The 16044-nt window shown below is 51.9% G+C and overlaps 1 protein-coding gene across 1 annotated transcript in view; it reads right to left on the reverse strand.

Moving 5' to 3' along the window:
- mybl2b (v-myb avian myeloblastosis viral oncogene homolog-like 2b) overlaps positions 1 to 8677 on the reverse strand; it is a 43595-nt gene extending 34918 nt beyond the window's left edge. The window contains exons 1-2 of the mRNA XM_038803548.1: positions 8406 to 8677; positions 2432 to 2525 (exon numbers count right to left, since the gene is read on the reverse strand). Of these exons, the coding sequence (XP_038659476.1) occupies positions 2432 to 2525; positions 8406 to 8425 (114 nt within the window). The 5' untranslated portion in view covers positions 8426 to 8677. The remainder of the gene's footprint in view (positions 1 to 2431; positions 2526 to 8405) is intronic.
- Between the last annotated feature and the right edge of the window lie 7367 nt (positions 8678 to 16044).

The raw sequence follows: 16044 nt of genomic DNA on the forward strand, positions 1-16044 counted from the left end.
TATAAGGATTGAAAGTTGTTCTTCTGAAGGACAACAAAATGCGTACTCAAGAATTGTTTTTAAACTAAGGGGAAAACATTCATATTTCCACTTGTTTTGTTCCCACGGTTTATCTTTCAAAGTTGTTTATTTCACACTATAAATATAATGGTTTCAAGTGTATAACTCAGTGCTGTGGAATGGCTATGCAGCCAGACCACTCCCCTCTCCGCAAATATTTGTGTCAAATAAATGTCCTTAAATTGAACCTCGAAGAATTTGTCTTTATTATAATTTCCATGACAAAGTATGAAAAATAAAGAATTAAAGGACTTTATTCAAATAGCTAACCAGGGTGCCAGCTTAGAACGCAAGCAGGTTTTCGGGTCCTTCTGAATTTTGAGGTGCTGGATAAGGGGTCTGGTAAGCGCACTTGTTTTATACCATGCTTGATCAGTGACTAAATACCAATTTCCTCATAAAGAATGTATGAAAATCCCATTTACCACTGGGAATCAATGGCAGCTAATACAGTTGTGTATATTTTTTTGAAAAACTATATTACATGCTTTCGCTAATATATTTTATGATTCAGGCTATTGATGTCATGAACAAAGTTTCCCTAAACAGAAAACTTGACCCTATAAAATGTTGTCATTAATCTGCCTGTGTCAAGACCGACAGTTAAACATGGATATACAAATGACCAGCATATCTATCGCCAATCTACTAGAAATAGAGGAACTTGATTTTGAACAGCTGGTCTGGAGTTCTGCAGCAGATGAAATGGAGCATCAGATGGTGTTACAAACTACCTGCAATTTAAGCACTAAAATGCTGTGTTTTCAACCCATTGCTATGGCACACATTTCAGTACTCATGAGGCAAGCAGCTGCAATAGCTGTTTAGATGGAGTGAATTTTATTAACGTATTTAGATAAACTTAAAAGCTTGAACAGGCTCTTGAGGTTACAAAAAGCTGCAACAACGTTGGTTGTACACAGCAGCATCCAAATAAAAGTGATAACCTCATGTGAAAAACAATTCAACTTCAGCAGACCTCCAGGTCACCAGCCACTTTTACTGTATGCTGCACAAATTATATGACGGCTTGTTAGATTAATGCTCATACTTTGAAATAGCAGTTCCTTAGAGATTCTGGATTTTCTTTTGCAGAACCCATGCAAATTCGACTCAAGAATTGGCTATTGCTCCACCCACTAAAGGAGGACCTTAAGCATTTGTTTTTTCAGTAACAGATTTCCACTTTCTCATTCAACTCTAATGTTTCATTCTGTTACTTTCCAGAGAACATAACAGAAATCAGCAAGTCCTGAAAGGATAAAAAGTTTAATGTCCTAAAAAATAATTAGAACAATACCTAATCCTAACCAGAATGGCTAGGAATTATTTTTAAATACCACATTAGGAGTATGTAAATGTTCAGTATTAAAATAATTAGAATTGACTAAATAATGGTCAAAAAGTAAGTAACACTGCAAAAAGATGGAGAGAGGAAATTCCAGGAGGTTAAAACTAAAATTGCACCCTCCAAATGAGGAACACTGAAGTATGTTGGGGTAAATATTAAACAATACGGGGATAGTGTAGGAAAATGGCTTAGAAGTAGAAGATCAGCCATGATTTAGTTGAATGGCAGAGCAGGCTCGAGGGGCCAAATTCCTGCTCCTATTTTCTGTGTTCCTCAGAGAGGAACAAGGTAGCACAAGTGGATAGCACTGTGGCTTCACAGCGCCAGAGTCCCTGGTTCGATTCCCCATTGGGTCACTGTCTGTGCAGAGTCGGCACTTTCTCCCGGTGTCTGCGTGGGTTTCCTCCGGGTGCTCCGGTTTCCTCCCACAGTCCAAAGATGCGCAGGTTAGGTAGATTGGCTATGATAAATTGCCCTTAGTGACCAAAAAGGTTAGGAGGGGTAATTGGGCTATGGGGATAGGGTGGAAGTGAGGACTTAAGTGGGTTGGTGCAGACACGATGGGCCGGATGACCTCCTACTGCACTGTATGTTTTAATTGAGTGTTTTTAATAATATTGGTCCAATACGATACAAGAATTAAATTTTTTTCATAACAGGCAGGATACTAACATGATGCTCTGGAGCTCTGCATATCTACTGTATTTCACATTTTAAGTCCTAACCCCAAGGTGGCATATCATAGGGGTTGGTTTAGCTCACAGGGCTAATCGCTGGCTTTTAAAGCAGACCAACAGCACGGTTCGATTCCCGTACCAGCCTCCCCGGACAGGCGCCGGAATGTGGCGACTAGGGGCTTTTCACAGTAACTTCATTGAAGCCTACTCGTGACAATAAGTGATTTTCATATCATGTTTCAGTTGATAATGATAACACCATTGCCAACATTAAAATCATATCCATTGCACAATTCAAAGTGTATTTTGTTTTTAAAAATCAATTTGGTTTTAAAGCAGGTACCTCTTCCGAAGACCATTTGATTTTAAAAAACTTTGCATCTTTGTGGTCCGGGACATCGCAATCCAAATCCTGCAAGGGTTCATCCCATTCTTCACTATATATACAGACACATATATAAAAAGAAAGCATATTCCATGAGGGAGAAGATAATTCATGCAAGCATACAGATCATTTGACATGGAGCTGAAACTGCAATTGGTAGGATCAACATAATTAGTGTAACAAGTAGGATCAAGCAAGTTTGAATCTCTTTTGGGCACCTCCATGATCAACCTGCTACCGTCAATAACTTTATCAAAAATAAATGACCACGGTTGCAAGTACCCTCTTGTTTGTCTAGCAATTCTGAATTGCATAAACCAACCCCCCATTCTGGCCATATCATGTTACAACCAGGTGAGGATGGGTGCCAGGACTTCCACACTCTTCCAGTGGTTGTAACAGGGTTTCTGAAAAAAAACCCAGACACTGCGATAGATAGGGAGTTCACTGACTGAGAGTCCTTCACTGTTGCTCATGATTGAGGCTGTTCTTTAAATGGTGATCCTTGTTTCCCCCCTGGAAACAGCACTTTGGAATTTTGAAGTCTCCTATTTCTTGGTCTGTTGTCCCAGCATGATGCAAGCAGGCACAGTTTACTTTATAATAATATAATAATCTTTATTGTCACAAGTAGGCTGACAATGCAATGAAGGTACTGTGAAAAGCCCCTAGTCGCCACATTTCAGCATCTGTTTCGGTACACGGAGGGAGAATTCAGAATGTCCAATTTACCCAACAGCACTTCTTTTGGGACTTGTGGGAGAAAACTGTAGCACCCGGAGGAAATCCACACAGACACGGGGAGAATGTGCAGATTCCGCAAACCAGAATTGAACCTGGGACCCTGGTGCTGTGATGCAACAGTGCCGCCCATTTTGGCACCAATGCAGGGTCTCAAAAAATCCTTTCCTCCAAAGACCGCAATTTTCATAGAATTTACAGTGCAGAAGGAGGCCATTCGGCCCCAGAGTCTGCACCTGCCCCTGGAAAGAGCACCTACTCAAGCCCACACCTTTACCCTATCCCTGTAACCCAGTAACCCCACCTTACCTTTTTTGGACACCGGGGCAATTTAGCGTGACCAATCCTCCTAACCTGCACATCTTTGGACTGTGGGAGGAAACCCATGCAAATACAGGGAGAACGTGCAGACTCCGCACAGACAGTGACCCTGAAGCAATACAGTGTTAATTTTGTGACAGGTTTGGACAAATCCAATGGTGGAGTTTGTAGTTTGAAATGGTGATCACGTTGAAGATTTTAAAAGTGTGGGTACAGCTTTAAGAGCTTACAGACTTCTAATATACTGTCACCATTCGCTGCAAAATATTTTGCACTTTGCTAAATAGCGGAAGCACCTCTGGAAGAAGAACTTTGAACGATGGCTGTGTGCTGACTTGATTTATTCAGTGATATAGTATTGTAAGTAGTATTGGAAGTTCAAAGGATTGTAGGCTCTAGACTCTGCCTGCTGAAGCCAAATTGCCTCGGGAGATTGTGACAATTAGAAGTCTTTAGGAATACTGGATTCGAAGTATTGGGAAATTTAAGGGTTAAAAGCCTGGGATTCGAGTGTGTTTGACTGCAGTGGTCATTATTATTTTTTTTTAATAATTCTGTTTCGCAGCGGCTAGGTTCTTTTAGCAGCCAGAATGTGGAATTGACAAAGGAACGTGTTTTTCAGTCTGGACTAATAGACTGTGGTTTGACTGGGAAAGTCTCTGGGGAGCTAATGTGCTTTACAGCCTGAGGAGATGATTTGTTTTTCAGCTTGGGCAGATGAGGTCATTGCTGGGTGGAGCCAAGGAAGGCTAGCGACATTTTGAAAAGCTTGAGAGTTGAATTCTGATCCGCCTGACAATGAGCCCACAATTCTTCCACAGTACAATAATTACAGAACAGTAATATGTAAAGCAGAGCAGTCTTGTCTGGGGACAAGGAAGAAGCTGAAACAAGCTAGGTGAGGACATTTTGAAGATATTCAGCCAGAATCTAAAGGGGGTCCAAGAGGAGTCCAAATCTTGTGTGATGCAAGTATTACTCTATGCCATGCTGATTTTCATTTTCTTGTTGTTCAATGGGAAATTGAGTAGTCGTGGTTAAGGGGTAATTGGAAGCTGTTTTTTTCAGGTGCGAAGTTTAATAATGTTTTCACCATAATAAAGTTTTGATGTAAGAATATCCGAGCCCTATTTCTTCATGCAATCACTCCTGGAGCGAATCATTCTTTCTGCACAGTCTTAGAAATAAACTAAAATATTGGATTTCGGTCCAATATCTTAGCCTGTGTTGGGGTCTGGTCTGGGGTCGTAAGAAGATTCGATTAAAGTTTTCTGTTGCAGCAAAGCCTCTCCTACAGCTTCCAGGCTCTTCTGTCTGTAGCATTTTCTCTGTGTCTGTAGCTTCAGTTTGGTGCTACTTAAGTTCAGAAACCATTTCTGTGAGGTTGAGGTTTTTTTGATCCTGAGCTGCCACCAAATTGGGATGGTGTTGGTTACAGAATATGTCTGCAAGAGAGATGTTTATAGTCCACATATAGGTCAACACTACACTAACCCCAGATCTATGATCATGTGTCTTCTTACGTCACTGTGTGGGCAGTACTGTACGCAGTTCCACATTAATTGTATACTACAGAAAGTAGCAAGAGGCTAGGACTTGGGCTTAAAGAGAGCTAGAAGGCAGTGATTAGCTACTCTATGGCAGTTAAGCCAGAAACGGAAGCACTGAGGTCTGATTACTAGTGACAATGAATCAATTGTCACAAGAAGAATCAGATCTGTGGGAAATGATGGTCAGTAATGAATAGATAGATTACAATATTTTCTGTAAACAAGCAGATCAACAATAATTGTAAATTTGTAATATAAAGATTCAATAGGATGGATGCAAATCTGGGAGAAAACAAAGGGCGCTGAACTCTTATCACCAGGGAATATTGCCAAGAGCAACCATAGGCACATTCAGAGCAGCAGAGATAAATTTGAAGAGCGGCCAATATTTTGTCTATGCCCACGTGACCTCAAAGAGGAATCAGTGTCCATTGGCTTACTTCAAACCTCCCGTGGGCACCACAGTTCACATGGAATTTTGACAAGTCAGGATAAAACTACATTATAACTCATGCATAGTTTGTTTGAAACAATTCTGGATAAATCTGCGGAAGGAGAAATTGGTACTCATGATTGGGAGACCCAATGCCATTCTATTGGTTCAAACAAACTACACAGAGGCCAAAACGCAACAGATGGTAAAGATCAGGTGTGGAACATTTGAAGCTATTCTGCTTTCCAATGTTATTTATTGTGTGGGTGTGTATTGGTATTTGCCCACCTGAGCTGAACTTGGAAGTGCAGCACAAGGGAGACAAGTACTAGCATATGCACTGCAGGACCTACTTCCAAATACTGCCAGCAATGAGGCTTCACAAATAACTGTCTATGTCAATAGCTGTTGTTGAACAGGAATCTTAATACTGATGCAGAAGCAGCTCCCCCAAAGCAAGCATAGGCACTTATGACAAGAATAGGTGTCTAATCCGGTAATAGATTGCAAGCCCAACAAAACTATCTGTGATGTTATCCGAACGCTGTAGGTCAACTTCAAATATTTAGAAATGGACAGAAGGAAAACCAAGCTCCTGTTATGGGCAGTACTTGCTCAAGGCAAAATTTACTTTTTCGAATATATTTTGGGGAAAAGAAAACTGCCTAGTAGCGATCAATTCAAAATGCTTTTGGCCTTCCAAACAACTAGCTACTTGTCAAAACATTTTTCACAAAATTATCTTTTCCGTAGGCAATTTAACCAAACACACAAAATATTTCAAACTATTAAAGCGGTTTAACACTGAAATGTTAAATTATTTGAGGACTGAAGGGATAATTAGAAACCTCGCCGATGGAAGGCTCACAACCAAAGAATAGTTCTCTAGGCATTGCCAGCATTTCCATTGTTTTCAAACAAAAAACATACTAATAAAGAACACCCGTGTGTCCATGCTAACTTTTTAAATTGGTGCATATGTTCTTGGTTCTACATATTCAATTTGTATGGTGCCTTTCACAACTTCAGGATGTTCCAAAGCAGTTCACAGCTAATACATGGGCCGGGATTCTCCCATCCTACGGCCAAGTTCAGACGCCGTCGTGACAAATAGCGCGAGCCACTCCGGAGTCAACGGGCCTCACCAGGCAGCTTTCCATCCGTTCCCAGGGGGCTAGTACGGTTTCCGCAGCTCCAGCACCTGAAAGCTGGCGCACCACGGGTTTGCACATGTGCGCCACGGCCAGCACAGGTTTGCACCTGCAGGTCACGGCCGGCGCAAGTTTGCTCATGGGTTCCCGTCTCCGCGGAATATGGCGGAGCCCTACAGGGGCCCGGAGGAACATAGGCCCCCCACAGAACCAGCCCACCGCCAATCGGTAGGCCCCGATCACAGGCCAGGCCCCCGTGGAGGCTCGCTCTCTCTCTTCCCCCCCCCCCCTCCCCCAGGGTCAGATCTCCCCACCCAGACAGAACTCCACGGTCCCACCAGGTGGGACCATACGCAACCCATGCCAGCAGGACTCAGAGGGCACTCAGCCAGTCAAGGCCCAGAGAATCGCCGGGGTCCGCTTTCAATGGCCCCCGACCTGCGCGGCGCCGATCCCGCAGGTGCCCAAAAATCAGCAATCCGGAGTCGGGGCAGGTAGGTGCAATTTTCACGCTCCCCTGAGGATTCTCCGACCCTGTGCCGGGTCGGAGAATCCCAGCCATGAAGTGTGCTCACTTTCAGGCAGCGAATCGAGCATTGTAATAATGACCAGATATTTTCTCTTTTTTTTAAATTAGTAGTCCAGGGATTAAAAATTAGCCAGAAAACAAAGGAACTTTCATGTCCATCCAAGAGGGAAGACATCTCATCAGAAACACAGCCAGCGTAATTCTCCGTCGGCTGGATCCTCCGGTCCACCAGCAGCACACCCATGGGTTTCCCGACAGCGCGAGTAAGCCACAATGGGGAACCCCATTGGCCGACTGCAGGAGCGGAAAATACCATTGCCAGCAGAGGAACGTCACACCGGAAAACAGAATGCCCCCCCCAGTACTGCACTGGAGTGTCAGCTTTGACTCATAGAATCCACAGTGCAGAAGGAGGCCATTCAGCCCATCAAGTCTGCACCAACCCTTGGAAAGAGCACTCAGAGAAAACCCACGCAGAAACAGGGAGAACACGCAGACTCTGCACAGACAGTGACCCAAGCCGGGAAATGAACATGGGACACTGGAGCTGTGAAGCAACAATGCTAACCACTGTGCTAACATGCCACCCTTAGTGATTACATGGGCAAGTGCCTCAAGTGGGATTTGAACCCACAATCTTATATCTTGGGGCTAGAGGACTATACATTGAGGCAAGGCTAAGGAAACCTATTAAAAAGGTGCCACTCATTAATGCAAATGGACATGGGGGAAAAAAAGGTTCGATTATAGGTGTACACTCCTTTCTACATTCACAACACCCAGCTCACCCCACATCATAAAACATTAAGGCCAAATGACTGCCCTTTTCAATATACATTTTAAATTTTGCAAAAACTTATACAGTCTCTATTTCAATAATACTCCACACTTAAAAGCATCCCTTGTCCTAATAACCCTTTGTGTATTAAGGACTCCACTTGTCCCTTTCTCCTCCCGGGATCAATCGGAATCTAACACACGAATGTTATTGATTCACAAATGACAAGAAACAATCACATCCCAGCTTATCCTCAGAGGATTTCTTCCCCCCCCCCCCCCCCCATTTTAAAAGCCTATTGAGATCCCCTCAAACCAGCCTTGTTTTAGCCTCCCAACATCCCCACTACCAGGATGATTGAAAGCGAGAGAGATGGTGGAAATGAAAAACAGCTTTATGTTGTTTTCTTCAACCCAGTCAGTGACTTACCAGAGGCTTTGCTGAGCCATAGGGAGGGGAGGGAGGCCAGGTGAAAGCTCAGCTGTCTCAGAGTAACTGCGGCCTGGCAAACAATCACCACCATCAACCTGGATTAATTTAAAGGTGACAGAAGCCGCCAAAGCCACACTGCACGGTGTTCCCCGAAGATCCGTTGCTCTGTTGTGTCTCGGGGCCGTTGGCCTTTTATCTCCCGCTCGAGCTCCGGGAAACACTTTCCAAAAACCCGCCAAATGCGCCGCTCCTGGCTGGCGGCTACCGCGCCTGCGCACACGCTCCCTGTCACTCACCCCAAACCCTCCCAGCCACTCCCCGCCACTCCGCCCCCATCCACTCCCCGCCACTCCACTCCGCTCCCATCCTGTCCCTCCCAACCACACCCCTCCCCTCCCAGCCACTCCGCCCCATCCACTCCCCGCCCCTCCGCTCCCCACCACTCCCAGCCCCTCCACTCCCATCCCCTCCCCGCCACTCCACTCCGCTCCCATCCCCGCCCCTCCCAACCACACCCCTCCCCTCCCAGCCACTCTGCCCCATCCACTCCCCGCCCCTCCGCTCCCCACCACTCCCAGCCCCTCCGCTCCCATCCCCTCCCCGCCACTCCGCTCCCATCCACTCCGCCCCATCCCCTCCCCGCCACTCCGCTCCCATCCACTTCGCTCCCCTCCCCACCACTCCGCCCCATCCACTCCCCGCCACTCCGCCCCCATCCCCTCCCCGCCACTCCGCCCCCATCCCCTCCCCGCCACTCCCCGCCCCCATCCCCTCCCCGCCACTCCGCTCCCATCCACTCCGCCCCATCCCCTCCCCGCCACTCCGCTCCCATCCACTTCGCTCCCCTCCCCGCAATTCCGCCCCCATCCACTCCCCGCCCCTCCGCCCCCATCCACTCCCCGCCCCTCCGCTCCCATCCACTCCCCGCCCCTCCGCTCCCATCCCCTCCCCGCCACTCCGCTCCCATCCCCTCCCCGCCACTCCGCTCCCCACCACTCCCAGCCCCTCCGCTCCCCACCACTCCCAGCCCCTCCGCTCCCATCCCCTCCCCGCCACTCCGCTCCCCTCCCCGCCACTCCGCCCCCATCCACTCACAATCCCCGCCACTCCGCTCCCATCAACTCCCCATCCCCGCCACTCCGCTCCCATCCACTCCCCTCCCCTCCGCTCCCATCCCCTCCCCTCCACTCCGCTCCCATCCCCGCCCCTCCCCACCACACCCTTCCCCTCCCTTCCCACCCCCAACCCGCCCCTCCCAACCACACACCTCCCCTCACTGCCACTCCGCTCCCATCCCCTCCCCGCCCCTCCCCACCACACCTCTCCACTCCCCTCACCGCCACTCCAACCCCTCCCCGCCCCTCCCCACCACACCTCTCCACTCCCCCTCCCCTCCACTCCGCTCCCCGTCCCTCCCCTCCGCTCCCCTCACCGCACCTCCAATCAGCTCCCCTCCCCTCCAATCCCCTCCACTCCGCTCCCATCCCCACCCCTCCCCTCCCCGCCCCTCCCCACCACACCCCTCCCCTCCGCTCCCATCCCCTACCCGCCCCTCCCAACCACACCCCTCCCCTCACCGCCACTCCGCTCCCATCCCCTCCCCGCCCCTCCCCACCACACCTCTCCACTCCCCTCACCGCCACTCCGCTCCAACCCCTCCCCACCACACCTCCCCACTCCCCTCCCCGCCCCTCCCCACCACACCCCTCCCCTCCGCTCCCATCCCCTACCGGCCCTCCCAACCACACCCCTCCCCTCACCGCCACTCCGCTCCCATCCCCTCCCCTCCCCACCACACCTCTCCACTCCCTCACCGCCACTCCGCTCCCTACCCCTCCCCTCCCCACCACACCTCTCCACTCCCCTCCCCGCCACTCTGCTCCCATCCCCGCCCCTCCCCACCACACCTCTCCACTCCCCTCCCCTCCGCTCCCATCCCCTCCCTGCCACTCCGCTCCCATCCCCTCCACGCCCCTCCCTACCATACCCCTCCCCTCCCTGCCACTTCGCTCCCATCCCCTCCCCGCCACTCCACTCCTCGCCCCTCCGCTCCCATCCCCTCCCCTCCCCGCCACACCGCTCCCCTCCTCTCCCCACCACACTCCTCCCCTCCACGCCACTCTGCTCCCTTCCCCTCCCCGCCCCTCCCCACCACACCCCTCCCCTCCCTGCCACTCCGCTCCCATCCCCTCCCCTCCCCACCACACCCCTCCCCTCCACTCTGCTCCCTTCCCCTCCTCGCCCCTCCCCACCACTCCCCACCCTGCCACTCCGCTCCCAGCCCCTCCCCTCCCCGCCACTCCGCTCCACTCCCCTCCCCACCACTCCGCTCCCTTCCCCTCCCAACCACACCCCTCCACTCCACTCCTCGTCCCCTCCACTCCTCACCCCTCACCCTCTTCCCACATTCTACCCTCCCGCTCCTCATCCTTCCACTCCCCAGCTTGCCTTACACCCCCCCTCCCACTACCCTTTCCCCATCCCTCCTCCCCACCACTTCCCTCCTCCTCCACCTCCCCCTCCCTCCACTCCTCTCCTCCTTCCACCCCCTCCCTCCACTCCCCTCCTCCTTCCACTCCCCTCCTCATTCCACCCACTCCCCTCCTCCACTCTCCTCCTTCCAACCCCTCCCTCCACTCCCCTCCCTTCACTCCCCTCCATCCACTCCCCTCCTCCCACCCCCTCCCTCCACTCCTCCACCCCCTCCTTTCCCCCCTCCCCTTCCCCTCCCCCTTCCCCCTCCCCTCCCCCCTTCCCCTCCTCCCCTTCCCACTCCCCTTCTTCCCCTCTCCCCTTCCCCCCTCCCCTTCCCCCCTTCCTTTCCCCCCTCCCCCTCCCCCCTCCCCTTCCTCCCTCCCCCTTCCCCCTCCCTCCCCCTTCCCCCTCCCTCCCCCTTCCCCCTCCCTCCCCCCTTCCCCCTCCCTCCCCCCTTCCCCCTCCCTCCCCCCCTTCCCTCCCCCCCTCCCCCCCCTCCCCTCCCTCCCCCCCTCCCCTCCCTCCCCTCCCTCCCCCCCTCCCCTCCCTCCCCTCCCTCCCCCCCTCCCCTCCCTCCCCCCCTCCCCTCCCTCCCCCCCTCCCCTCCCTCCCCCCCTCCCCTCCCCTCCCTCCCCCCCTCCCCTCCCTCCCCCCCCCCTCCCCTCCCTCCCCCCCCCTCCCTCCCCCCCCTCCCCCCCCTCCCCCCCCCTCCCTCCCCCCCCCTCCCCCCCCCCTCCCCTCCCTCCCCCTTCCCCCTCCCTCCCCTTCCCCCTCCCTCCCCTCCCCTTCCCCCTCCCCTCCCCTTCCCCCTCCCTCCCCTTCCCCCTCCCTCCCCTTCCCCCCTCCCCTTCCTCTCCCTCCCCTTCCCCTCCCCCCTTCCCCTTCCCCTCCCTCCCCTTCCCCTCCCTCCCCTTCCCCCCTCCCTCCCCTCCCCCTCCCCCCCCTCCCCCTCCCTCCCCCTCCCCCCCCCCTCCCCTCCCCCCCCTCCCTCCCCTTCCCCCTCCCTCCCCTTCCCCCTCCCTCCCCTTCCCCCTCCCTCCCCCTCCCCTTCCTCCCCTTCCCCCCTCCCCTCCCCTTCCCTTCCCCCCTCCCCTCCCCTTCCCCCTCCCCTTCCCCCCTCCCCTTCCCCCCTCCCCTTCCCCCCTCCCCTTCCCCTTCCCCCCCTCCCCTTCCCCCCTCCCCTCCCCTTCCCCCCTCCCCTCCCCTTCCCCCCTCCCCTCCCCCCCTCCCCTCCCCTTCCCCCCTCCCCTCCCCTTCCCCCTCCCCTTCCCCCCTCCCCTCCCCTTCCCCCCCTCCCCTCCCCTTCCCCTTCCCCCTCCCCTTCCCCCCTCCCCTCCCCTTCCCCTTCCCCCCTCCCCTTCCCCCTCCCCTCCCTTCCCCCTCCCCTCCCCTCCCTCCCTCCCCTTCCCCTCCCTCCCTCCCCTTCCCCTCCCTCCCTCCCCTTCCCCTCCCTCCCTCCCTTCCCCTCCCTCCCTCCCCTTCCCCTCCCTCCCTCCCCTTCCCCTCCCTCCCTCCCCTTTCCCCATCCCCACCTCCCCCTCCCCACCTCCCCCTCCCCTTCTCCCCCCCCCCTTCTCCCCCCCTCCCCTTCTCCCCCCCTCCCCTTCTCCCCCCTCCCCCTCCCCTTCTCCCCCCCTCCCCTTCTCCCCCCCTCCCCCTCCCCTTCTCCCCCCTCCCCCTCCCCTTCTCCCCCCTCCCCTTCTCCCCCTCCCCTTCTCCCCCTCCCCCTCCCCTTCTCCCCCTCCCCTTCTCCCCCTCCCTCCCCCTCCCCTTCTCCCCCTCCCTCCCCCCCCCCTTCTCCCCCTCCCCCCCCCCTATATCATTAATATATATGGTGAATAGCTGGACTCCTAGCATTGAATCCTGCGACACCCCACTAATCACCGCCTGCCAATTTGAAAAAAGACCTGTTTATTCCTACTCTTTGTTTCCTGTCTGCCAACCATTTTTCTATCCATCTCAATACATTATCCCAATCCCATGGGCTTTCATTTGACACACTAATCTCTTACGCAGGACTTTGTCAAAAGCCTTCTGAAAGTCCAAATATACCAAATACACTGGCTCCTGCTCGTCAACTCTACTAGAATTCCCGTAGATTAGTCAAGCATGATTTCCTTTTCATACCTTCATAAATCCATGCTGAGTCTGTCCAATCCTGTCACTATTTTCCAAGTACTCTGCTATTAAACCTGTCTCACTCCCAATATTTTTCACTCTGGCCCTGTTTGAATCGGGCCCTTGGTTGCTCTGCCTATCACTTTTCTTATTCCCCTTTCTGTCTTTTTGTTTTTGTCCCTATTTCTTCCTCCTCTGACTCCTTGCCTAGGTTCCCTGCCATTTTAGTTTAAACCCTCCCCAACCACTCTTAACAAATACTCCCCCTAGAACATCAGGCCTGGTCGTGCCCAGGTGTAACCCGTCCAGTTTGTACTGGTCCCACCTCCCCAGAACCGGTCCCAATGCCCCAGGAATCTGAAAACCTCCCCCTCACACCACCTATTCAGCCATGTATTAATCAGATGTATCCTGCTATTTTTACTCTGACTAGCATGTGGCACAGGTAGTGATCCTGAGATCAGTACCGACTTTTCAACTTTCTTCCTAACTCCCTGTATTCTGCTTTGAGAATCTCATCCCTTTTTTTTACCCATGTCGTTGGTTCTGAGGTGTACCATGACTACTGGCTGTTCACCCTCCCCCTCCAGAATGACTTGAAACCGCTCTGGAGACATCTTTGACCTTAGCACCATAGAGGCAACATACCATCCTGGAGTCTCATTTGCAGCCACAGAAATGCCTACTGATTCCCCATACAATTGAATAGTCTATAACTATTACATTCCCACATTTTTTACTCCTCCCCTCTGCAGCAGAGCGAACTATGGCGCAATGAGTTTGGCTGCTGCTGCTTTCCCCCCGAGAGGTCATTCCCCTCGACAGTATCCAAAGCGATGTATCTGTTTTGCAAGAGAATGGCCATGGCCACAGAGATTCCTGCACTGCCTGCATAGCTCTCTTTTTCTGCCTGGCTGATCTATAATTTATATGCCAGGCCACCTTGCAATGGTGTCACCAATGACCAGTGGATGGATGGATGGATAGCCTTCCGTGCTCGGTGGGCACCGCAGAGGTTAGATTGTTTTATCGACTCCTCTTCCCACATTTTGATTTGATGTTTCTTCTTAAGTTTCCGTTTCTCTTTGTTATTATTTTTGGGGGGGGGGGGATGGGTGCTGCTCTCCTATTAGGAGCGGCACCCTTTTAATTTGTCCGAGTTGAATTTTGTTCTATTAACTTGATGTACAATAAAACACTACCAGTGGATGGACAAAACAGGCGAGAGAAAGAATGGTAGCACCAGTGAGAGGCAGGCTGAGACACACAACTATTGCTCATGAATATTGCTCAGGGGGCAGCACAGTAGTTAGCACAGTTGCTTCACAGCTCCAGGGTCCCAGGCTTAATTCCCGGCTTGGGTCACTGTCTGTGTGGAGTCTGCATGTACTCCCTGTGTCCGCATGGATTTCCTCCGGGTGCTCCGGTTTCCTCCCACAGTCCAAAGACGTGCAGGTCAGGTGACTGGCTATGCTAAATTGCCCTATGTCTCCAAAAAGGTGGGGTGGGGTTACTGGATAGGGTGGAGCTGTGGGCTTGGGTAGGGTGCTCTTTCCAAGGGTCGGTGCAGACTTGATGGGCCGAATGGCCTCCTTCTGCACTGTAAATCCTATGAATCCCAGCATTTTTAAAAACTATTACTATCTCCTCTCCTGCTCAATGTGCAGTGGTGACCTGCTTCAATAATCAATCACACACGACTGGGACCTAAGCTAATTAGATGATGATTAATATTCTTAATTTCCACAACCAAACGCAAACAAATCAAGTGATCCATGGATTTCCATTAATTGCACGTTATATGCATGGACATGTGCCCAACAGCGTCAGTATAAAACACCTCCAAATGAAAAGGCTATTTTCCATTCGACTGAGACAAGTATGAGTTCGACACTTGACAGGGGTTTTATGGCTGATGGCTTTGGAACTTTGTCTATCTCTGACCAGTTAGCCAATATCTCGGCTATAACTGATGGAAGCCAACTCGCGCATGCTGAGCGAAGACTAACCCCCTCAAAGAGCGGTGGAGCTGACGATGATGCCAGTTGTCAGAAAGCTGAGGACTTTTTTTGCAAACCCCAGACCCCCATTGCGCCCTCTAGGAAGGAAGTCTCGGCACCCAATCCGGGAAAGACCAACTGGCCGGAGGGTCCTTCTGAACCGCTGGCGGACTCCACCTTGCTGAGCCGATCACCCGGGACCCCGCCGAACACCGAATCGAGCCTCCTGGCCCAGGAACACCGCCCTTGTCCTTCCCCTTCGGAATCGAAGAGTTTCTCCGCGGATGTGCTGGGCACTGCATCTTCCACTCCCCTCTGGGATGAAGATAGCAAGGGGTTTGCAGAATTCCAGCAGGCTGCGGCAATCCCGAGTGACCTCTCCAGCATAGATGTCGCCTTGGCTTTAGAGGATGTGTGAAATCGCGCGGCAACGTTGAACTCCCTGTGGATTTGGAAGCTGCCTCTCTTCCATTACTATCGGAGGCCGGGTGGGACGGACAAGACCCCCTACAAATGGGACACTCCCCAGCCGAATGATGCAAACGATCAAATAATCGTACGTTGTTTTTAATGTATGCCTTTGTAATCCAAAATTTTGTGTAGATAAATAAAAGTTGAAGTGTTTTCTCTCATTATCATGCGGTTCATCAAATGTCTCTTTCTCTCTCTCTCTCTTCCACCCCCACCCCCAGAAAACTCCTCTGGGTTTAGTACCTCTACAATGGGGATTAACTTGTACCAGAACAAAGTGGCTCCTGTTCCCCGAGTCCCAGGAAATGTTGACTTAATGTTGACCTTAACTTCCAGTGCTAGTCCTAATATCTCTCCCTGGCTCACTTTCCTGGTACATACGTAAATTGTATTCGAGTGCAAACTAGGCTTTGTTTAATTTTTAGTCGAGCATCCTGCCTTTGCTTTCGCCAATGACTGATGACCAACCTAGTGCTTGCTTTTATTTCCTTGTACAGCCTGATCCCTATGATGTAGTGCAGAAATTCGACACTCCCAAGGGGCCAGATGCAGATAATGTGGTTATGGTTACA

This window comes from Scyliorhinus canicula, chromosome 7 (genome assembly GCF_902713615.1).
Source record: "Scyliorhinus canicula chromosome 7, sScyCan1.1, whole genome shotgun sequence".
Lineage (NCBI taxonomy): Eukaryota > Metazoa > Chordata > Chondrichthyes > Carcharhiniformes > Scyliorhinidae > Scyliorhinus > Scyliorhinus canicula.